The 25,089-nt window shown below is 38.8% G+C and overlaps 1 protein-coding gene and 1 long non-coding RNA gene across 10 annotated transcripts in view; one reads left to right on the top strand and one right to left on the bottom strand.

Moving 5' to 3' along the window:
- Positions 1-25,089, bottom strand: part of LOC128890871 (protein tramtrack, alpha isoform) — a 90,901-nt gene continuing 65,812 nt past the window's right edge. For 6 of the 9 annotated variants that reach the window (XM_054149830.1, XM_054149828.1, XM_054149826.1 and 3 more), the window contains exons 5-7: positions 8,528-8,787; positions 5,816-6,091; positions 1-5,069 (exon numbers count right to left, since the gene is read on the bottom strand). In XM_054149830.1, the coding sequence (XP_054005805.1) occupies positions 4,917-5,069; positions 5,816-6,091; positions 8,528-8,787 (689 nt within the window). In that variant the 3' untranslated portion in view covers positions 1-4,916. Of the gene's footprint in view, positions 5,070-5,815; positions 6,092-8,527; positions 8,788-9,755; positions 18,830-25,089 lie in introns of those variants that run through there. The other 3 variants (XM_054149832.1, XR_008460698.1, XM_054149831.1) reach the window with 3 other exon arrangements.
- On the top strand, positions 18,841-23,633 carry LOC128890890 (uncharacterized). The gene is made up of 2 exons (XR_008460701.1): positions 18,841-19,013; positions 19,119-23,633. It is a non-coding gene; the product is annotated as an uncharacterized LOC128890890 (long non-coding RNA).

Below are 25,089 nucleotides of genomic sequence, written 5' to 3'. Positions count from 1 at the left end.
CTCTCTCTCTCTCTCTCTCTCTCTCTCTCTCTCTCTCTCTCTCTCTCGCTCCGAAAATAATTGATGCAATCGTATTTGTAACAAAAAGGCATATGGAATTTATACCTTTTTTCTACTCTAATTGTAATCGTGAGTTAAAATTTGAGATTAACGCAATTCGTTCTTCTGCCGTTGCGCCGTACAACACGCAACAATAGAGTAGAGATTAAAATACTTTCGAGACATTCGAAAAAATGGACAGACTTTCTTGGAATATTCAGCAAGATTAATACATATAATGCTCACGCGTCAATCACCGTCAGCGCGCATTATATTATATTTATTCGTATCTCACGTACGCGTAGATATATTTCATCTATTTATCGAGCTATCTACCGTCTCTCTAGCGACACTAGTTCGTGCCTAACTAACCTCTCGAGCGTAACAGGTGCGCGTATATCGTTTCGCATGCCTTCCTACACAATCTACAATGTATCAAATAAATTATACTTTGTCCAGCTAAACAAAAGGATTTCGGTCATTGCGAGTTACCAATCGGCTGAACAATTAAAAATCACAAAGAGCCAGGTTCCAGATAGGATTCAAATTATATCCTGTGACCAAATATCATACACAACGAGCGAAAAGTTCGTGTCAAACTTAAGATGCATGGTAGCAGTCGATAAGAACCAACAAGAATTTTATAAAATCTAACTTTAAACGAATAATAAAATGTTCCTTATAATTAATTTTTAATTGCTTGCACTTTTATCACAGCCTACATTGGCCAGCTCTGCTTTACGTCATTTAAGAGCAGAGTTCATCGTTGCGTAAATTTTGAAACATTCTTGTAACAGGCGATACGAATTCCAAATATATCCAGAATCCTACTAATCCAGGAATACATCGCCTTAGAAACTTACAAGAGGTCCAATTTAACCATTCTCTTACCAATTTTCGAGCTCGTGTTCGTTAAGCATTCTTTGTTTTCTTTCACGAATACTGTATGTTCTTTAAATCTGGCATAAACAAGGTTGTATCAATGCAAATAAAGAATGATTCGGATCTTCGGTTTTACCATTCAAAACGTGCATTCGGTTTCTTTATAAATTCATACAGCATTTTCGTGAACGTCACCTACGCGATGTAAATGCATCAATACCCGTATACCGATATAATTTCTATGAATTTCATGTGTACCATGACGTTCATCTGCTGACCGACAATTCCCCAAAAAGGATGTATTCAGACATGCAAACCACGATATAACACGCTACACCTATGCACGTCGAATACAACAAAAGTGTGAATGAACAAAATCGAAGGAAGTAGTACTGTTGCACTTTTGAGCAAACGATCGCTCTCATCGCGTATCATGGTTAAAACGTTCCGCATGTGTTTTGTACGCAACGAGATGTCGTACGCCTGGGAAGATATATATTTGGCACTGGATTCTCTCTTTCTCTCCTTGAGAAAGCCTCTCAGGCTTGAATCCCAACTTCTCCTTCGTTAATTAATTGCATTCGTTCAACCCTAAACAGCTAATGTCGAGCTTCGTCTCAAAGACAATGTGCTCCCATGTGTTCGTGGAAAAACACTATTGCCTAGTATCTACTTTATTCCATTTCTCTTATTATTCTTTCCGTACCGAGAAAAATAATTTGATCGATTCACGAATCTGTGCATATTCTGAAGTAACAATAGTTGGAAATCTTCCCAAGAAGATTCCTTGTCAGAGATAATTTAGTGCATCTAGATGTTTAATATAAGTGCGTGTGCTCAAGTAGGTTACTTTCATGTTTCGTAAAAGTCATATTCATGCCTATTCGCCCCTTCATGCGAACTGTATCATTTTCGATACACCAGTTTCATTCAAACAAGTTTTGTTATTATTACAATATCACCTATGTTGTCTTTTTATAGATTACATTTTAAATGTAAGTGTGGCATCAAATCTACACTCGGATTTAATATTAAAATTAGTTAAAGTCAACATCTCGTCTAAACTTTCTCATAAGTTTCTCCAAAATTGTATTTAGGTGTAGACATGAAGGAGTGAAAGAAACAAGTGAAGAATATTTTCAGCACAGATTAACACGTTGACGTCGACTTGCATCACCGGTGGGTCATGATTGTTCCGTGGGGCGGCGCGGCATCAGGTTGCACCGTTCAGCACAATGTATGAGCCCACCGGTGATGCACGCCGCCCCACAGACAATCATGACCCACCGGTGATGCAAGTCGACGTGAACGTGTCAATGAATAGATCCAACAAGAAATTCTCACCGGATCCCGGAAACCGATCAAAGTCCAGTTTGCCAACGACATTGCGAAGCTAGGGCCAAACGAAGCAAGGATCACCTCGCCGTTATTAATCGGCGACAAAATATACCGTTTATCTTTTTTACATCAGCCACTACCCACTTTCGCTTTTTCGTTTAGCGTTTTACCGCGAATGAGAACCGCGGAACCTACAGAGATCAAAGGAACGATACCAACCAACAATCGAGAATTTCGACGACGAGAACAACGCATATTTCTCGCCACTTCCCGCGCAAAACTGCAGCCATGACAGGAATGCTCGATTCTGATTTGATATTTTGGAAAATCGATCTTTCCATTTTTCAATCAATATTTTAAATTCGATATCGATTAATTTTAAATTAGGATACATCCTCGATTTGTGCAGCTTTTTCGCGAAGCGTGTATTTCGTTTTTCTTTAATTTTCTCATAATTCTTAAATAGTTTAGCGGGAACTCCCAAAATAGTAATACGCTGGAGATAAACAAGTCCTTTCTCCCCCAGTATTACGAGAACTAATTTACCGCGTACTCTCTGGTTAATTCTTCTCAGAGATATGCAGATCTAACTTAGAGCCAAACTTCGAATTGACTTCAGCGACAGTTGCGGAAAAAGTAGGAAACTCCGGTATAAGGACAGAGAGGGCGATACAAAAGTTGCAGGAGAGACGAGGACAGGGCGATTAGGCTAGCATGATTCTTGTCAAGGATATTGAAGCAAAGAAGCAATATCTTCTCACGATTTTTTTTCTAAAATATTCTTTACATCACTCCGCATGCCACTCTAACGCCCGATTTTGCAATTTCGGTCTTGAAACTTTGTAAATAATAAAAGTATGGTTTTTTTTTTTCTTATAGAATAAATTTGTTTACAAACACTTTTTCCAAAATCGGGCCTTACAGTGGCATGCGCCAAGGTGTAAGGAATATTTTGAAACCAGAATTATTAGAAAATATTGCTTCTTTGCTTCGATATCCTTGACAAGAATCACGCTAGCCTAATCGCCCTGTCCTCGTCTCTCCTGCAATTCTTGTATCGCCCTCTCTGTCCTTGTCCCGGAGTTTCCTACATTTTCCGCGACTGTCGCTCAAGTCAACTCGGAGTTTGCCTCTGGGTACTGCGCACCCTTAAAGATTTCGAACTAGAAAACTAGCTAGAGATTATCGTAGAAAAAAAAAGAATCGAACATCCCTATCCGCGTCCGCCCAATATAGCGGCCATGGACGCAACATCCAGGCCCATTATAGTTCGTGATCTCGCGCATTGTATCGACAAATGCGGTTTTCACACCGTCTGTACCGCCGCGCGGCTGATTAGGATGCGAAAAAAATATACGTAGCCGCGCGTGCGTTACAACTAGACAGTTTTGTTAACTCTCGTTACAGCGATCGAAGATTATCCTGCCGACTTCGTTACTCCGCGTTACGCGAGTCACGTTAGCAGTACGCGTGCGTTACAACTTTTTAGCGCGTCGAGTGCCATAACTGACTGACGCCTCAAGGATTACGATTCCTCAAAACACTTACGATAAACAATCCCTGATATTTGCAAACTTTTAAGTACCATTAATAGTACAAGAAGTACTGTGAAATAATAATCACACCCATTACCGTATCGAATATTCCCAATTTTCAGATTCGGATACATCCGAGGTAACGTTATTTGAAATATCATCGCCAGTATGTTTCCTTGTTTCGTGGTTATTTGCCATATATGGTAAGGAAAGGGTTAAACTTGAGAACTTAAATTCCACTTATTTTTAACCAGTAACAAAATTTAGGCGTCTAAATTGGAAATTATATTGAACGGCTAATAATTTTAGGATCAGTCTAAAGTGATTGGGATGCAAATGGCGCGCGCCAAGTCACATTAGTTAATTTTAACTGCTTATACCTGGTTCAAATTGTAAAATGGTAAAGAACTTTTCGGTTTATTTTCGCACAAAGAATTAATCTCGAATAAAGATCCTATGTTTACTTTAAAATATCAATTTGTAAATTACGAATAAATACCTATACGATATACTAAAAAATCATATCAAATATTTAAACCATTTCCATCGTTTAAAACATCTATCACCTCGAGTAAATTGATATTTCGTTTAGGTCCGAGTAACGCCCGGAATGGTATTCCAAACAGATACTTCTTACCTTGATGTTAAATTGAATTCACCACAGGTGTGATACGTTTTCTATAAAAATTTGAGAGTAATCGTAGGCACTCGGCGCGTTAAACGACCGACGGAACGACAACGACGTAAAAAACGGTCGCTGAACGCGACAACCCGACGCGTCGTTTCGATAAATATAATTCAACTGTGGGTGCGCGTTCGATTGTCGCGGCATAGACCGATCCATTAGAGTTCCCTTCACGAACGATTGAGCATAGAACGCCGATTTCAAGTTATGTTCGAATTAAACCTAGTTTGATCTTAGTTAGACTTGCTAAAACCTCGCGAATCTCTTAATTACTTAATCGCAGTGCTGCTCGTGATCGGTGAAAAAAGACGATTTAGGAGATCGAATGTCGGCAGGGATCGACCAACGTTCTTCGGAGCCCGAATCACGAGAAAAGCATCGTGCGACGATGATATGGCCACCAGATTTCCCTTCACCCTTTCAGCGAGGGCGCGCTCTTAGCTGTTCATCACGGTAGACCGCCTGGAGTAGCCTCGTCTCGTGACCGTTTCACCCTGAGCCTCGCATTCCCTCTTCACCCGATCGATTATGTCTGCCACCAGCTTCTCTTCTTTCTCCCTCTGCTGCTCCCAGTCTGGACCTTTACCGATCTGTGGGGGCACGTTTCACAATTTTCGCCCTTACTTTTTCGACCGTGAAACGATCGCGAACGACATTGCAAGCGACGCGCAAGGAAGCGAACTGGAGGTCGGCAGCGATGAAAAGCCCTTCTTCCACAAATTTTACGCGCCTCGTTAATCGTTAATCCCACCCTTGGAAGCTGAGGCGAACCACGCTTACACCAAGGTTTCGAAAATATCCTCCCCAATGTTAATAAATAAACCAAGACCGATTGTCAATTTTAACGTTAAAACCAACCTTTTGGCCTATTTGTTTGTTATATAACTTCTTTCATTTCAAACAATATTTCAGTAGTTTCTCGTCTATTTTGAAGCAGTGGCTTCGAGAAAACGAACGGCGTCGATTATTTGCAGTACAAGCACAGTTGCAAGTAGTACTTTGAAAAGCGATAGAGATTAGGAAGAAGAAATGGAACTGAAATACATTTGTTCAGTGGAAGAAAGGCTTCGTGAACAACACTTGACACTTGGTGACAAAGATTCGTTCCATCGTAAGGGCAAGTGACTCGAGATATCCGTTCTTTTTCACCGACAAAGACAGACGATATTTACTTCGGGTAACAGACGATGAACAAACACGTGCAAAATAATATACAGTGACAGCGTGTATCTACGGTAGAACGAGTACTCTTGTCACTAGTGTACATGAGTTTTTGATGAGACAGGGAAAGCAGGGTGAAGAATGCAGCGACCGCGCGATAGCGGATAAGACTTACGTCAGAGGTCTTCCTAGTCTTCTTGTTTGCTGGCTCTTCTCTGTTTTCGTCGTTCTCGTTGTCGGAATGCCGCGAGCTCAGGTGACCGATGTAACCCTTACGGGACTTGAAGTAAGCGTTACAGCTGTGGCACTTGAAGAGGGGCGCCGGCTGGGTGACCTGGGTGGAGACGTGGAGTTTGTACTTGTGCCTGTACCAACGGGTTCGAGACGGTAGGACCTCGCCGCACCACTTGCAGACTACGGAACCGTCGTTTTGAATGAGGTATTCCAGCAGCTTGTAAAACAACGTTTATTTGGTTTTTTCTCTCCCTCACTCTATCTTTCTCTCACTTTCTTTCGCTCGATCATTGTTTCCCACCCCCCCCGAACCTTTTATTCTCCCTGCACGCGACGATATAGACCTCTCGACCCCTCGACCTTTCGTTACTCGAGATACACGAAATAAATAACAAAATCTTCCGCTGTTAACCGTTTGCGATCCCGTGTCGCGCGTGCCTCGACAAAAATATATATGACGGAATTATAAAATCCGTACCGCAAAGGGTCACGACTTGCGGCAGGTTCAACGAACCCATCGCGAGAAACGTGTACAGCGAACTGATAAAAGAGATGCGAAGGACAAACGAGATAAAACACGCTGACAAAGATGCAAGGATTACTTCTCCAACTGTACGTTCTCGTCGGGTGCTTTCCATTCGGCTGGTATTAAGTAACACAAGAAATCTTGTCAACGATTACAGATTCCAGTTTATTGCCAATGATCTGTATCTACCGCTGAACGGGTAGATCCAGTCTTAATCGGAGATAATGTGAAATGTACTTACATGATGAATGACGACGCATTCGCATACAGAACGACAGAATTTTATCTTCCATCAGCGAACCACACGCTACGTTATTCGTCCCTTTCGCTCATGACGTCTTAAATTTAGCACATTGAATTTCGTATGTTTTCAGACAGAGTGGAAAGCAACTTTACCCGCCAATTCGCGTCCGTCTACGTTTAGTATAGCTCAACGAATCAAATAAGATCCCTGGACATGATTCGCGTGTGTGTCATACTTCCATAGTCTTCTTTGAAGCAGTATCCGATAGCACTCGTTAGCTAGGTTTCGTGGGTTTCATGCCTGAGGCAGTGTAGTAACGAACACGGTGAATATACGTTCTATTTTTGAACAAAAATTTTTGTTTTTTCTACTTTCGTCAATACGGAGCACAGAAAATGGAATAAATAAAGATTAGCTGGAAAAAGATTTGTGGTAGAAAGGTTCGATTGCATTCATCATTTTCTCTTTACATGACAAAAGTGCAAGCTAAATTTTTCTGTATCAAATTTAAACTGTATTTATGGTTTTTCCAGAAAGAATAGTTTCCATCTGTACCATAAGCTGTAGGAATTATATTCGTTTTCATCAAGTTTCTTTAATTAATTCCATTGGTATCTATCGTATTCGGAGAAAGAATGATGTATTTGAAAAATTGATATCCAATAGCTTTTCATTAATTTGCTTACAACGTGCTAAATTTAGCAAAACTCACGGCTGCCGAACGGGCCAACACCGGGACAATTCGATGTGCTTGCGTACCAGAAGTCAAATTTTTTATCTCGAGAAATAAAAGATCATGAACGAAAGGGTTATATACTAACTTTTTTTTTTATACGCTAATTAAACAATTATTACAAACATTTTATTCTGCATAAGTATACAACGCCTGTAACGAAAACTTTCACGACTCACACGCTTTATAATTATTATTTTTCTTTTATTTATCCGTTGGAAATGAATTAATCGTCATAGACTAATGTCTCGTACAATTCGTCAATTAGAATTTAATAATTGTGGCTAAAATTTCATAATTGGACCAATGAGTTCCGCACAGCACAACTAATTTTCTAACACCAATTTTCACTATAATGATTTTCACTACGACACACTCTATTGGACGACGTTATCTTCATAGATAAGACGAGTCGATCGAACATGTCGACAATATTTCTATTGTCACTGGATTTAGCCAAGTTCCGCTTTAGGCCAAACGGGCGTCCTTTTTTATTAGTCGTCCATACGTTTACTAATAATTTCCTACGTGCAAATGATGCGAAGTAGAAAGTACACATGCGTCGGCAACATCCAAGTAAAAAGCAAATCGTGGTACAAGGCTTTTGAATAAAGTCGTTTCACTTTCGATAACTTTCCGCGTGATCTCCTATAATTGCGCGAATTTCAATACTATTCTTATCGTTTGATTAAAAACAAAAAAAAAAAAAAAAATTATATTGCAATCGTAGATTGCAATCGCTACCCCAGATTGTTATCTGTATTGGTGGTTTAAGTCGATAAATATTGTATCATCTAATTCGAAACATTCATTCTTTCATGTTCAGTACTTAACAAAACGAGATCGTAGTATTAACCGATTAAAATACGCAACAGTGGAAAGTCTAATTATCGCTATTAATGGTCTAAGAAATTTGCTAATGCCCTCGGGAATGGCGCGGACGCGAATGGAAAGCACCCTATCAAATCCGCGGCGGGACGGGCCTCCGAAGCGGTCTCCTCATGGTCTGTCCGATTCTGTTGGTGCAATGTCCGCGAGGACGCGGCAAACCGCGCCTCTTCCTCGTGCTCGTGCTCGTCCACCGAACGAAGCCAGGCACAGGTGGTGCACTGCCTGCCGTAGCAGTGTCAAAAGCAGCAGACCAACCAACCTGTTTCCTGACCTCCGGCTCGGCGTCCCCGGACTCCGATTTCGGCAGCAACAGATCCCCTCGATCCTCCTCCCTGTCCGTGAGGAAATGCATGCCGCTGACGACCCTCTCCGACTTGATGAACGCGCTCCCGTTACCCTCGCTGAAGTTGTCCTCGCCGCTTCTTGCCGCCGTCGTCGACGAAGGCGGCGGCGGCGACGAGGAGGACGACGACGTGCAGATCTCGAACGTGATGTCCGTAGGCAGACTGGGCAGCTGGTCTGGGTTAGACATGGAAAGAGAAACAGGTGCAGGAATGTTAGTTGTCGGACAGCGTAGAGATTAGTTGAAGCTGGATAAACAACAAGTCGATGACTCTCTGGCGTAATCGCTACGGGATCAACGTTGTCACGTGCAACGACGAGCCTGACTCGTCATGTTCGCGTTTCATATGGAATTGATGAAAACAGGTAATCGTCATTGGATGCAACAGGTTAATAGTTTCGGTGGGAAGTGACTTCTTTCCAAGAAATTTATGTTGGGTCTGTTTACAAATTATCCTGAGAAGAGGTTTCACTTTTGTGTTAGTAGTCTGTGAGCGTACCAAATAATGTTTGTAATTGGGTTCAATTTGTCTTATTATAATTAGCATCAGTTTCTCTCGTATAAAATATACCATAACTATGTGAAATAAATGGATATCAATAAGAAACTAATAGAAACTAATGCTCGAGGAACAAGTTTAACTACGAAAATTATTGAAAGGCAAACTTGTTCGCAGAAATTTCATAGATATATGTATAGTGGAACAGCGTATTCTGTTACGATACCGAGTATGTAACCTACGTAGTATTCCGTGTTTGTTATACACACGTTTGTTTTAAGATTGGAAGATGGCTTCTCACATCGTAGTCGAATATTAATAATCGTATACGATATTTATCAAGCATTCAAAGCGAATTATAATTTAACAGTGACACTTTTGTTTTAAGTTTGATTAAGAATTCATTATTTTAATATTTATGTTATACGATTATAGTCGTTGTTGATATTTCTATTGTCTAATAGAAGATTAGAGTTAGTACAAGTTATACTATCGTCGCGTCGTTGACTTCTTGAATTCTATTTAAATTTTATTTTCATAGAAATTCGAATACATCTACTTGCCCATGTGTTGAATACGTCGAAACGTTAGTTTTCATTTTAATTAATATGGCCAACTGCTGTGACAGAGAATTTTTAAAAGATGTACGTTTCTTTGTCTTGCTTTAATGAAGGTTGCGCTAATCGATACAACAAATAAACGGTCGGATAGACTATTGCAATGTATATCACAAAGAGTTACAAAGAAACTACAATTATGTAAAAACAAATAAAAATAATAATAGTTATCAAATTGTCATCGCTCTTATCGTCACCAGACACCAATAATATAGGTACATACGTACGTACATTGAAAACAAATGTACAGTCGACGAACCGACGATCAATGTGCGAACGTGCAGCTTTGCTTCCTTTATTGTTACTGTTATATGCATATAACTTTTTTTTAAACGTCCCACCATCCCCCAAATAGGATGGACGGTACAATATAATATAACATAATATAGTATTTTATATATAATATATATATATAATAGATTTTCTGTATTCGCAACGTCTATATTTCTTAACAGTTCTCGCAATTTCATTAGCTATTGCAAAACATAAAATTACTGTGTCGAACGTCTGTGTCTCGATGTCCTGCAAAGAATGCTTCCCTTTGTTACGTTGTCTTCAGTGTAATTGTTCTATATAGTACCGCGCTTCTTTCGTTTACCGAAACAGAGTGCTGTGCGATGTTTCCATGATGTTTCCGTGCATAATAAAAGTGCCAGTACTCGTACTCGTACGTGTCGCTACTAAATATATATATATATATATATATATTTATAAATGGTGATCGTAAATTTGCTAAAACTCGCTTGCATTATTTTTCCCCTCTCGAATCGTTTAAAATCGCGCGTAAGTAAGAATAATGCAGGCGGACATAAACTCTCTCATTTTTATTCGGGGGACGCCTTACTGCATTTTCGCCTTTCCTCCGAGTAGACGATCGCGTCTACTGCACGGAACTGTGAAGATTGCACCCGATGTTCGCCCCTCTGCGTTCACAAAATACCTATTTGCTGATACGTACTATTAATCGGTAACAAAGATCAATAGCGAAACAACATTTTTTCAAAGATTTTCATCATTGAATCTGAGCTTCGCTCAGGTGCAATATTTTCAGCTTCCGGCATACCTGGACCAGCGAACACCTGTACACGGCGAACTTCATTCGCGGAATATTTCGCGACGTTCCGACGACAGACAGGAAAGAAAAATAAACAAAGAAGCATCGTCGCTACAAAAGTCAGCCTCGAATATTAACGCGGTATTCGCCGTCGCTTATTCAGCTACCAACACAAATAAAATTTGCAGAGGTTAACTATCGTATATAAATAAATCCATTCGCCAGAACGCCGCGTTATACAAACTTTTAGCGTTCCATCAACGAGCAAAAGTGGAAACATAGAAGGCGCCGCGTTATGTCGCAAGCTCTAGCATTATTAACGCTCAAATAAAATATCTGTACTATAAATATAATAACCGTTTGTTTGCATTCGTCTGGCTATCCTTCGCGTTGCTGTGGTTTCCATTAAAGCCTAACGCACCTTACCGCGCTAATTAACTACCCGACGTTACAGTTAAAATTAAAAATAAAATAATCGTTATTCGACAATGACAATAGTAATAGTATAATAATATTAATAATAATAATAGTAATAGAACTCTTACAATAGTGGTATAAAACTAAAACGTAAGAAGTAAGGTAGTCACAGTGCATGGAAAGTGAAGAACAAAAGAGTAACACGACCGTCCTGAATTGCCTTTGCACGCGTCGTATATAGAAGTAGGAAATATATTTTTCGGAGGCTCATCGCGGTATCGCGATCAACATTGGGAGCCTCGCACACGCACGCGACTCGTATTCTGTCTTTTTGAATAGAATTTTCTCGTTAACGAATCAAGCGAAATTGCATACGATGCCCATAGTTTTTTTTTTTTTTTATGTATCCATCACATATACATACATAATTATATATATCGATCACCAACGTGGGTCGTGGACCAGAGATGGACAAAATTCTTATCAAGATGCAAATTACATATAACGAATAACAGACAAACAACTATTCCTCTACTCTGTAAACGATTTGAATTTCTAATTATGGATTCAAATATCACCCAATGGACAACTAAACAATTTAACTGGTCGATCGAATAAAGAAACGTTACGTTTTCGCTTGCTGATATTTCGACGCTTCGAGTCACGATAGGTAATTTAATGTTTTTACATATTTCGTGTATTCTCGCACGCGTGACATCAAATGAAAATTCGATTCTTCGCGTAATAACGATCGACTGGACGTAGAAAGAGGCTTGAAAATATCATTTCTGTGCGGGGGAGAGGGGGTATTGGTTCCTTTCTTTAATTGGATATCTTCTTTTCGAAAAACTCACACTCGGGTGCACATTATTCCCTCTAAGTAATATATATCTCTCTCTCTCTCTCTTTATATATATTTTTTTTAAATAGCTCTCTTGTGACCAACCATCGCTCTGACATACATATATATCGCACGTACACATCCACGCTCATATTCACACGATGCTATCACGCCATATAACACCGACGTCGGAAGACCAAAATACTCCTTTCCGTTCGGTATTCGTTCGAATGCTCTCTTGCTGCTCGGACATGGAAGAAAGGGGGATAATTGAGTTCCGCTGTTTCTCGTCGAAGACTCGACGACGTAAGTGAATGCTACTTCTAGTAAATTCGTAGAATAGTGGAGGGAGAGGGGGGAGGGGCACAGGGATGGAAATGATCCGTGTAATATCAGAGCTCGCGAAATTGTTCGATCTAACTGACATGTATAGCTTGGAGCACGAATATTCTGTTCAGCGTAGGCGTGGTGCCAGAACTGTTTTCAACATGGCTGATCCAGTGACGCGTCAGTATGTACTGCAGGAAGAGAAAAAGATCAGCTATGGAAGAATATCATCGTGATGGATGAAACTAAACATAAGTTACCCGATACTGTCCATGTTCTCCTTAATCTAACGCTGATCTTTATTTATCCTTGTAATATATCTAGATTAACCCAGTTATGGCTGAAGTCCTTCCAGAAGGATTTAAAATTCTTTTTAAATCAATTTTCAAGAAAAATTTTAATACTGAAAATTACAGAACATTCGTGATTTATAATGTAAGTTAGTCATTCATGAATGCTTGGAACTTCCGATACTATAATTTTCCTTGCACGTTACCGATAATATTACTAAAATTTCTAAATATATTGCTATTCTGATTTTATATTAGATATAACAGCTTGACATTTTTCTAAAAAAAAATGTCATGTTAACGATCTTGTTGACGTTGTATGCATGAAAATTTTGTTCAATTATGATAAAATTTCAAATAATATCTAAAAGGAGTCAAAGTGGGTATTTTACTTGGTCCCAGACGGTCTTTTTGACAAATGAAACTCAGTTTCGCCTACCTAAGACAGATCTTTCGTACTCCCGTCTATAGCACTTGTCTTGCAAGTACTCAACGGTGCGCTCGTTATTGTTAATTATTGTACAAATTGCTGTGTTTATTCATTTCGTAGCGCCTGATATAAAAAGAACCAAAATTCTATTAAAGGAATAATACCAAGGAAGAGACGCAGGGCGCGACGAATTATGAATATTTCAATTCTCTGCACGACTGCGTTGCTTCTTTAATACCGTAAAACAGACACGGAGGAGCCGTAAGTAACTTCGTTTATATATCCCTACGAACAAATCGTAAGCTTCGTTTGCATTAATTCTATTCTGCGTATTTCTCGAAAAATTTGTATAATTCGACCTTGCTACGTCTATTCTGCGGTGTCCCAACACCGAAAAAAAGAAAAGAAAACGTGTTAATAGCATATATCATCAAGTAATAGATTTCTCTCAGATTTTTAACCGAACGAACGAACGAAAAAGTATAATATAATATAATATAATATAATATAATATAATATAATATAATATAATAATAATAAATCAAAGAGAAAAAAACAAACGGTCTAGACCCGAACTACAAGGTCTATTGATTGTATACAGAGTGTCCCATATTAATCTTTGCACGCAATTATGTCCGAAAGTACTGGTTAGTCAAACAAAAGGTTCAGTTGGAAATTATTCTGTCCTGAGTGGAAGTTGTTGTAATCTTGCCGTTTCAGTGATTCCATTTGCATTTTTTGAAACAAAACAATGTTCCGAACAGAAACATTTTTTGTTAATAACAGCATAAATTTGTCGTGTTCAAATGTTTAAGTAAAAGATAGAATATAACGTTATCTGGAAAGAATGCCAGTAATCTTGAAATCTCACAAGTGTCTGTATACGCAACAAAACGGTGTCCACAAACAAGAAGTCTTCGTCGAAACAAAGACTGGTTCATCTGAATCGTTTCATTGAATAACCAGCATTTCTAAATATGATCGTATGGAAATATTAAAATAGTGCATCCTGTACACCATGTTTGTATACATATAACTTTCTCTATAACGTGTCCGTGCTTGCTTGTGCATTTAACTTATATACCTAGTAATAATAACCAATTTTATCGGTGCTTGTCCATAGCTAAAAGTTAATAATTCTTATCAAACAATAATATTAATAGCAATAATTGTAACGGTGATAATAAAAATAATATTATTTGCTGCATTAATAGTAGTGCGAGTAATGGTAAATTGATAATGATAATAGTAATAATTAATAATTGGTAAATAACTATAATACACATTCCCAGAGAACCTGTACATATACCGAGTCTGCTATGCAGTATAATTCGTGTTCTTTCTCTTTCTCTCTGTCGAAGGCACTATCTAATGAACTCTACGAGTCTCCTGCGCTCGTAGTGAACTGTTATAAACTCTGTGATAAATATACATTTTCTTTTTCTTTCTTTTTTCTTCTTCTTTTTAACATTTTACTAATATGCTTCGCTACGCACCATTGGAATCAAATCTGTTTGGCTTACAAAAATTACAAAAAAAAAAAAAAAAAAAGAAAAGAAAATCGTGACTACGAAACTCTGCACTTTCGTTAAGGGTCCAGCTGATATTTCTTTCCTTCGACGGTATTTTTGAATCCGTTTAAGGAATTGGAAGAACGTTACTGCTTTTTATTTTATCGTACAAGTGAATGCCACATGTAAGCTGGTATACGTGCATATTTGCTTTGTTAAGATTGTGGGTAGAGACGAATATACGCATCCTTCTAAGAACGTGATCTTTCAGTAAACGAAGACTGTGACTATCCAGAGTTTTACGCAGGTGTAAAGAGGGACTGTGAAAAGTGCAAAGATTTACAGTATCTGTGAAGAAGATAAAACATATTCGTAACCAACGTTTTACATATTGCCTGAAGAAATTTGATTTAAAAAAAGGGAACGAACAAAAAAAAAAGAAATAAAAATAAAATAAAATGAAACAAAAATTGAAAATCCCGTACGTTAAAGCCTCAACGCACTTTTAAAGCTATCATCACGGTACGATCTTAAAAGAAGGAAAACATATTTGTATAACATCATTTTTGTCAGTCCCATTGCTCGTATTGCTTTACGTTACTCTGTATCTCCGCTAAACAATTAATGTAAGATTCTTTCATTTTTCTTGCACAATTTTCATACGTTTCTTGCCCGTGATACGTATATATATCAAACTATCCTTACAAAAAAAGAAAAAAAGAAAAACTATCGATAAAGGCACGAGAAAGCTCGTTAGTTTTTTTTTATAAGAATAATTTTCTCCTTTGTTCGCCGATGTCGTTAAATTTTGTTTCTCAAAAGATAACGAGAAAAAAAAATTGGAATTAATGCAGACTACGCCCGCGTAAAATACTGCGACCATTTAAAAACTCTTCTGTTACGCGGGGGGAGGGAGGTTTGCGGGGGCCCGACGAATTTTCGACGTTGCGAGACAATGGTTTTGAATACATTGTACGCATGCGCGAACATAAAACGCTTACGAAACGATATCGAGTCCTGTTCTAGTGAAATTTGAAAAAAATGTTCATCGACTCGCGAGTCAAACTTCACTTCAGGCGCGTATTAAAACGTAACGAAGTGAGGAAGAACAGCTGAGCGTCGATCGGCCGCAAGCATTGCGCGCTATTGCACGGTTCAAGGATCATATAATACTAATGTACACAGAGCGGCATATCGCTCGAGTAGTCACGTTCGAGGACATACTTCCCTTATAGGGACCGTGGACACAACGATTCATCGTACCGTAAATTGTAAAACCACGATTGACACGAATGTTTACAGCTCGTTCTGTATTTGGAGTACAATTATCCATACCACCATAGATCAAAGTTGGGTAGTGATTATTCTGTGATTATTTTTGTAATAATCACTTGTAATCGTCAGATTTGTGTATTTGTAATCTACGATAAGAAATCAGTACTGTGTGATTTTTCAAAGCTAATCGTGTCTGATTATTCGTCATAATTACTTGCTAGTCGGTAACAGTTTGCTCAACACAGCTACAGATGCACGAACGCCGTTAGGTGCCCCTCCTCAACACGCGATACGTAAAGTAGACGCGTAGAAAATTATTATTCCGTCGATAGACATGAATTTTGATTTATCCTGCGCTTGACACTAACCAAGTCATCGACACTTTCAATTAATTTCATTAATGTGGTTATTAACAATTTCATAAAGCATTAGATATTTTCATATCTGATTTAACTGTGTATGTACTTTCAATTTATTAATATTAAGGTAAACGCACCCATTTTTTACGCTGATCAACACTTTCAATTAATTTCATTAATATAATTATTAACAATTTCAGAATTTACATTTAAAATAAAGTACTTAGTAAAGTCGATCTCAATACAACACGTGTCCCAAAACGTGTGCATTATGGACAAGTAAAAATTGTTATTTTTATTATTATGATGTTATTAAATCAATTTAATCACCGGATTTGTATAACAATTGCTGCACTAAAAATGTATACGTTAATCAAACTAAGACACGTATAATGTTTGAACAAGACTCTAAAAATAAGATAAAGACGAGAAAGATTAAGATAAGAAAGATGCGTCCATAACTGGAACATCTACTTTAATTACACTTCCTGTCTAACCAACACATTAGTTGTGGGGAAAAGAGATCGTCTCTGACAGAAACTATTAATCATATTGGATTAGATGTTTTAGTCAGCCATATTTTCCTTATCTATGGTATCACATCATTTTTAATCTAAAACTAATTTTCCTTGCTTCTTCCTGCATGCATATGGCATTTGTTTTAGGAATCATATCGAGAATTTAGATATATAACTTAAACGTTTAGGGATATTACTTCAATTACCCCAAAGCTGAGGTTGTCAAGTATCGAGAGAGTGTTTATTTACCAATAGCGTTCGTGCATTAATATAGTACGAATAAGTTCGCCCCAAAGATTGGGTAAAATAACTCGTTACGTCTACGATCCCTGTTTTCCTCGCGATCACTCGACGTCACCCACTCAGCAGTGTTTGCATCCGATCCGTCGCATTGGTCTCCTCCACCAGCCATAAAGTCTTGGTTCACGCGTCTCCGCTCATCTCCTTGAGCTGCATATCCGTCGGGTTCCACGAAACGACTAAATCGATTAAGACGAATCGATCATCGCGGGGGTGAGATGGGCCATGCGATTGGTCCGCGCGACACACAGGATTGAACACTCGGAACAGGGGTAGATTGTTTCGTTTCCGCGTATCTCCATGAGACGCCACGTTTCGCGGACAACTGGGACCAGAGATGGGAACAAAATTATACAAATAAAAGATACCGATAAATATGGATAAACTTTTATCGCGAAACAAAAATGTATGTCCTCACTCCTGAAGAGATGAAGAATTTTGATGTAGATGTGAATATTATTGGTCTTTTGGAGCACGAGTTTCGAGCAAGAGTTCAGTTACTAAATTTCTCAAAGTTTCAGCCACATGCTGATCCTCACCAAGAGGTGAAACTAAAACTATTATATTCAAGAAGATACAGGAATAATCATGGTACCTTAATGAAATTGAGAAGTACAATTTTCTCATATGTAAGCAGATATTATCGAGAAATGTATTAAATAGACTTTTGCTAGTAATTCGTACTCTACAAAGCCAATAATATTCACACGTACAGCAAGAAACCTCTATCTGTTTAACTTAGAATATAGTTTCTCTTTATATTGTAATTTAGATTACTAGATGTACAAGCAAAGGGTAAAAAACTAGCTTATCCATGAATCGAAATTTGTATCCAGACAAGTATCTAGCCCATCTCTGATCGGGACTAGGGTACGGCGCGGATTGGACTCTCCCTATGCGCGGCCTCGCCTGAACACGGACACGATCCTCGACGCTGACGAGTGCTTCAACGCCGCCCTAGCGATCGAGGTCCTCGCGTGCCTCTGGACGCCGCTGCTGGCGACTGTTTCCGCTCGACCTTGGTTGTCGTCCGCTGCCGTGGTCGTTCTTCGTGCTGGACCGATCGCCGCCCCACCTCGCCCTCGCACCGCCCGCTAAGGCGAGAGAAAAAAGCCAAAAGGCACGACGCAGTCCTTAGGCATGAAGCAGTCGTGCACGGTCTTCATGTGGTTCTTCATCTTATCGGGCCTGGAGAACTCCTTGCCGCAGACGGGGCACGGGAATACCTTTCTCTGGTGGCCCTCGTGGTAGAGGAAAGCGTGCCGCTGGAAACTGTACTTGTTCTTGAACGTCTTCTGTATGTCGAGTTTCGCGCATTCGGTGCACTGATAGACGCCCTCGGAAATCGAGGCGTAGCGAAAGAGATTTAATCCGCGCACGGACATCTCGGTCAGCTGCTCGGCTGGATCCTGCGAGTGGGAGGTGGCGCGACGTCTCATGCGTCTTTTGGGCACCTGACGACCCGGTGGGGCGGACATCGTGCCAACCTGATGACCGCTGGTCGACGAAGAGTTCGTCGTAGGGGCAGGGCTGCTGCCGCTGCTGCTGCCGCCGCTATTCTGCGCGTTATTCCTACCAGTAGCTGGTGACGCGGATGAACTTCTCGTCGGCGCGGTTGTATTCGACGCCGCGGTGGACGTAGAGCTCGTCGTTGTGGTCGATGATGCTGCCCCGGTTGATCGCGCGCTAGATGATTCCGTGCTCCCTTGATTCCCCGACAAGCTTGATCCAGGATTCCGTGTCTTCTCTTTCCACGTCTCTCCTTCCCCTTTCGCGTACTCTGTGGAAAAACTTTAGTCAGTAAAAGTTGGCCAGCTTTAACGAACATGTAGATGCTACGATGTTACGACAACAAATATGATATAATCAGTTATAAAAATTTGCCGACTGTTTTCTTTCTACGATAAAGGCTCTGTGCATTGCATGCGACTGCTAGCTAATTACAATTGATGGATGAATATTATGTACGTATGTGTTTATACAGGGTCAAACATGTAATTTGTACAATTCTATTATTTTTGTTGCTTTGGAGAATAAATGAAAATTTTATCGTTGATTACATGATTCAGGTCTCTGAAACATAAGCTCAACACCTCCGATAAAAGTAAAATTGATGGGTGCAGTGAGCTGAGAGTAAGAGAGCTGGACAAGTTACATGGTTCTCCTAGTATATTGGTACTATTTAATGTACGTTCATACTGCATACTTTAACACGTGCAAACAGAAGTTGAGCCAGCATGACTCGTTGTAAAACAAAGCAGTTACAGTAATTCTTGATTGTATGTCGCTAACTTTTTCCTATATTAACTGAACAGATTCGTGCCATTCGTAAGATTTCCCTGAAGACAATGGAAAATATAAGAATGAAAATTGTCGTCGGTGAACAACAAGCGAGAATTACTGTAAACAGAAATGGTTTTTGATACAACCGAAATCAAATCTTAATAAATCCTGTAAATAAGAATTCAACGTAAAACATAAATTGCCGTCTACTTGATAGGAGGTCGGGGATGATTGACGGACGAGTGGATATAAGATGTGAACGAAAATAAAAAGAGTGACGTTGATAAAACAAATTTTTTTTTTTTTTTTTAAGTTGCGCGACAAAATGTGCTGTTCTTACGTTTCGTGTAGTAAACTAGTAGGATCGTACCACAAGTCTATCTACAAGAAGAAGGCACATGTAAATTCCAAGGAATTCCAAGGACTTCGTCGATTCCGCACTGAAAATTCGTAGCGAACCTTTCGTCTATTAACTTAAGTAGAAGGACAGGATAAAGAACAAAAACAAAAACAAAAAATAAAAATAAAGAGAAATCAAGTGACCACGCAGCAGCTGAGGAGGAACGGATCCGATGTGGTCTCCAAGTTTACGCCATGGGTAATTTTGGTACACGCTGCGAGACGCATTGGGAAGCTTTCCAAGTTGACTTCGTAGAAAAGATAAATGTTTATGGCAATCGTGTACCAAATCTGTTTGTGCAACTTTGTCGCACTGTCTGCGAAATACTATCGTTAAAAATAAAAAAAAACACACATAAAAATCTGTACCAAGTTTCATAGCCGGGCTTGTAAAAATCAAAAAGTTGAATGCAACGAACAAACCATGTACATATATATATTTATCTTTTTGTTGCTCTCCAAATGTTTCACTTTCCTTCATTGTCCGGACAGTAAAAATAATAAATCAACAATACGCGTACGCAACATGCAAAACAAAAGTCCATAAAAAATAATAATCGCTTACATCCCGTCGCGACTGGCAAACGCGAGCGTTTCCACGTTTCCATTCTCGCGCGCAAAACATTATTAAATCACAACGCAGAAATTGCAATTTATCCGATTTTCAGGTCGCCACGTAGGTACGTGTTATGCTCGTGCCAGTCGCGGCTAGGTAATCTTAATATCTAAGAATCGTCTAGTTGGCACCGTCGATCGCTTTCCCGTTGGTCACGGTGGTGTACTTTTACAAGTAAATCGAGTAACGTTCGCTAATGAGAGTCGTTTAAATAATTACTCGCACCGTGCACATCGGAGGAAAAGCGTCGCCGTCATCGTCGCCGTCGTCGTCGTCGTCGTCGTCGTCGACGCGACGATTGCTAAGCGGCCAAGAAGACGCATCATCCACAATCGAATGATCTAAAACGAAACTAAATAAAAGTAATTTTTGGCTAAGTGTAACGGTGCTTCGTGGTGAGTCCGGGATATTATCGAATTTGGCGTGTTTCTCATGTAACGTGTCTCGTGGACCTATCGTGGGATACACAGAGGGTGGCGTGCGATATTTTCGTTTTTTGTCTTGTGGGAGGAAAAAAAAAAGTAATTAAAACGACTAAATCGAGAAATCGCTACGGGGGAGACACGGGTGTGGAACGTAATGCGAGATTAACGAATTTCTTCCAGAGAAGATGAAAGAACGAGAGGCAATCGCTATTCGATAGCTGCACAGAACTTCCGTGGCAGTTGGATCATCTCTGACGAATCCTTCGATTCGAAGTTAACGTCGTTTATGGCACTTGGATGGTGCGATTCGTCGATTTTTCGAATGTTCGATGTGTCCTCGAGAGTCATTCGTGGACGGTAGATTTGCGTGGGAACAATTCAACGAACAGTCGCATAAAGTCTTCAACGAATTGACACTCACGTTCCACATACGTGCGGACAATGTGACGCATAATAACGGAAACGACAAGAAACGCAACGAAAAGGATGTAAAATAAAAGTTCTACTGCAAGTTCTACCGCGCTTGTTGTAACAACCCTTTTCAAGAATTTTGATTGGTTAGAGACACTTTTCTCGTCTAATTGTAAGACCGTCCTCTTTTACCTCAGCTCTTATACTATCGCTGCAAGTTTTAACATTCCTGTGTGACGTGGTTAAGGTTGTCAAATGTCTTTTTTTAGAAAGGTCGTAATGGGCGAATTCAATATGATAGATAAACATATTTTCTTGCGAACAAATTAGTAATATTGAGCAGTTTGGTAACTAGACTGCAGTATGATTTATATATATGTATCGTTATTAGACTATATTAAATAGACTAACTGCCAAATTGCACTACGCGATTCACAGATTGATTGCATGGTTAACAGAAACATCATGACTACCAATTAACTCTTCGTATCTTTCAAACGAGTAACTCTACAGCCCCGACCATTCAAAATTCATGAAAAGAACTATTGACGTTTATGGTAATTACCTTCGATTCAATGCGATTAGTCTGCTACTTTCCTCGATAAGTGTGTATACATTCTGAGGACGATTCCAGGCCACTAACATATCACATTTTCGTTACAACGCACGAAGCGCCATTTTTTTCTTTTTCTTTTCAACTTTTCAGCAACAACGTCGCTGACATCTAGGCGATTGCGTTCACCCATTCGCGCTTCTCCACCACTTTTTTTCGCATTCTTTCACGTGTTTCTTCTTTCTCTTTTCTGCGTCGTTGTACCGACGCCAATAAAAGCTCAGAGCACGAAATACGATCGTTTAAAAGGAAAATAAAAATAAAAGATAATCGGTATAGAGGAAACCGTTGAAACGTTGCAACAAAAAAGTGGTAAATGTTTGAGAAATTAAAGTAACAGATGGAATTTACTAGAATGTTATTGCAGTTAATGGATGAAGCTTCGTACAAGAAACTCGCTCGGTTTTCTTCGCGCAATCGTTACATCGCAAGGAAAAAAACAATCTGACAAAATTTCGCGTCGCGAACAATGAACGACGCTGATTCTCGAAAACGGACAAACGTCGAGCTTTCGTCATTCTCGTTCATCGTCACGACGTTTCGATGCGTTGTTTTGTACGTTGGGTGTGTAAACACGAACGACTTTTCGAGATTCGACGTCGTCGATTGTCATGGCCGTATCGAGCCGTGCAAATACAGAGTCAAAGTTTCATTTTTGTTGATTCGTTCTGTTTGTCATAGATTCGTTTACTGCAGAGATGGGCCAAATTTTGTTAAATAATTTAAGAATGTATTTATTTAAATACTTCAAATTTGTTCTTAGTTTTCTTTATTAGTTATTCGAAATCTTGAATCTGAATAAGATTTTCGCCCGTCTCTGAGTTTACAAGACCGCTGCGCGACGAATCTCGCAAAGCGAACGCGCACAAAACGAAGACGTGAATGCGTGTGTGAGACAAGTCGGTACAGCGAGACTTAAAAATCCTTCAATTATAATCTATTGAACACCGTTCTTTTTATTATCGATAGTCATAATCAAACAATCAGTGCATATAAAATATACTAAGTCTACCCAGCGTCAGAAAAGACTCGTCTTCTCTAAAAAGTTCCCTATAAAATTTCACCTTATTATTTTTTTTTTTTTCGTCTTTACACTCATTTTTTCGACAAGGTCTCACTTATTTGGCACTAGATTACGATCGTCGGGCGCGTCTTTTTAAAAAAAGGGATATACACACGCGCGCCTGCGATCGTGTAATCATAACAATTTACTTATTACTTCTTCTTCGTCATCTTTCTTTCTTTCCCTCTCTTTTTTTTTTTTCATTTTTCATCGTCATTATTTATGTCGCTTAAAAAGGCACCAAATCGGGGATTACACCGCTACATGTTATTGGATCCCACTGAAGTACGTTAATTCAACGTATATATATAAAGTTAAAAGTCAACCACGTATTCTTCATTTCTTTCATATTTTTTTTTTAACTCTCATTTTCTGACGCATCATTTCAAAAACTGCAACGACGTTAATAGGTATTATCAACTAGCGCTAAAATATATTCGATATAACTTTTGTTTATATATATATATAATATATAATAATGATAATAATAATTGTAATAATATTAATAATAATCGCAATAATAATAATAATAATAATAATAATAATAATCATCATCATCATCGCAATAATAATATTAATATATACGTACATATACATACAGATGTGTGTGTATATATGTATATATACATACATGTACCATCTTTTACACCAGTTCGCGTATTTTTGTATATGTGTCTCTCTCTGTAGGTGTTTGTGTACAATATGCGTGTAATTTATTTGCGATAATAAACTATGATTCTTTTCTTTTTTTTAATATATATATATATATATATTTATATTTCATATATATATATTAAAATCTATCCGATAGTACAGTCTGCTTTTTAAGCCTCGTAATTTACCTCTCTCTGTTCCTCTTTCGCGGTGGTCTCTTGCAACAGCGGCCGATGCCGATTAACACGTGAAAAACTTAGTATAATCGGTATTGACTGGTGGTCCCGCCCGTAAGGGGACGAATAAAAAGACGAGAATCGCTTGGACGTCGCCCTTGCAAGAGTCACACATAAATATAATATATTCTATTTAAAATTTTCTTGTTTTTTGTTTTGTTTCGTATTCATTCACCGTATCCACCCGCAATGTCCGTAGACTTATAAATTAATTAAAATATGTTCAACGCGAAACTCATCGACGAGACCTCCAGCGAACCTACCCTCGATTATCGTGAGAAATTCGCTTGCGTTTGGAACATAATTTATTCAAAGAAACGAAAAATAAAATGTCAGAAAGAATGACAGTTGCAGATCCGTCGAAAGGTTGACTTTGTTAATTTTTTACTCCTCGATAATACGATCGTTTTTAAAATCAATTTCTCCTCGACAACGCCAGAAAATACACGTGACACGTAATGCAAAACCCAAGCCGTGCACTCCTTACAAATAATTCCTTATAACATTTCAACTTATTTTTTTTTTTCCTCGCTATGAACACTTTTTACAATTTGAACACTAATTTTGTACGAGTAACAAGGATTATCATCCTTCGTCCACAATAAACACCACCACGAGACCACTACTAAAGTTTTCTTTTCTTACTGATTGGCAACATGAATTTTCCTTTTTACAACCTTAATTCTAAACATCAACAACATTTAAAGGCAACGAACGTGAGCGAATGTTGTACGATAAATTTTCGTAGCAAGCTTCAAAAGACCAACTGCTAAATTTCAACAATTTGTTTAGGTATCAGTTTACCCTGATCACGAGCCTTAAGATACCAGTAAGGAATTCGATGTAAGTAAACGGCGTCAACCTAACTCGCATACGTATCATCGTAAGTAACATTCTTTCTTTTGCGTTTATCTTATGCCAAATACTCTGCAACTGTCTTCGTAACTTCAACGGTTCGTTAAAGTTTGTTATGCCCTTCTACAACGACTAATAAGACGTTTAACGGACTTTATACAGGGTGTTCGGTAAATGGCGGTATAAGCGAAAAGGGAATGATTGTACATGAAAAATGAAGTAGAAAATATAGAATAAACATTTTTCATGTGAGGTTTCGTTTTCGAGAAACTCAACTTTGAAGTTTCGCCGGGTACGGTTGCACTTGATCATGTCTCGATGGTTATTATCGCAGTCTAAGTTTGTTTTTATCGTAACGGAAAATTAGGAACATGTAATGAAATAGAATGTCGAAATAGTCATAAAGTTTATTACTACAGAAATTGCTGAAAATGTTGCCCATTCCAGTATTCGATTGTTTTAGACAATAAGAGTAAGATAATAGG

This window comes from Hylaeus anthracinus, unplaced genomic scaffold, assembly GCF_026225885.1.
Source record: "Hylaeus anthracinus isolate JK02 unplaced genomic scaffold, UHH_iyHylAnth1.0_haploid 12001, whole genome shotgun sequence".
Taxonomy (NCBI): Eukaryota; Metazoa; Arthropoda; class Insecta; order Hymenoptera; family Colletidae; genus Hylaeus; species Hylaeus anthracinus.
Note: the sequence above shows the minus strand (reverse complement) of the source record. Positions and strands in the feature narration are given on the sequence as shown.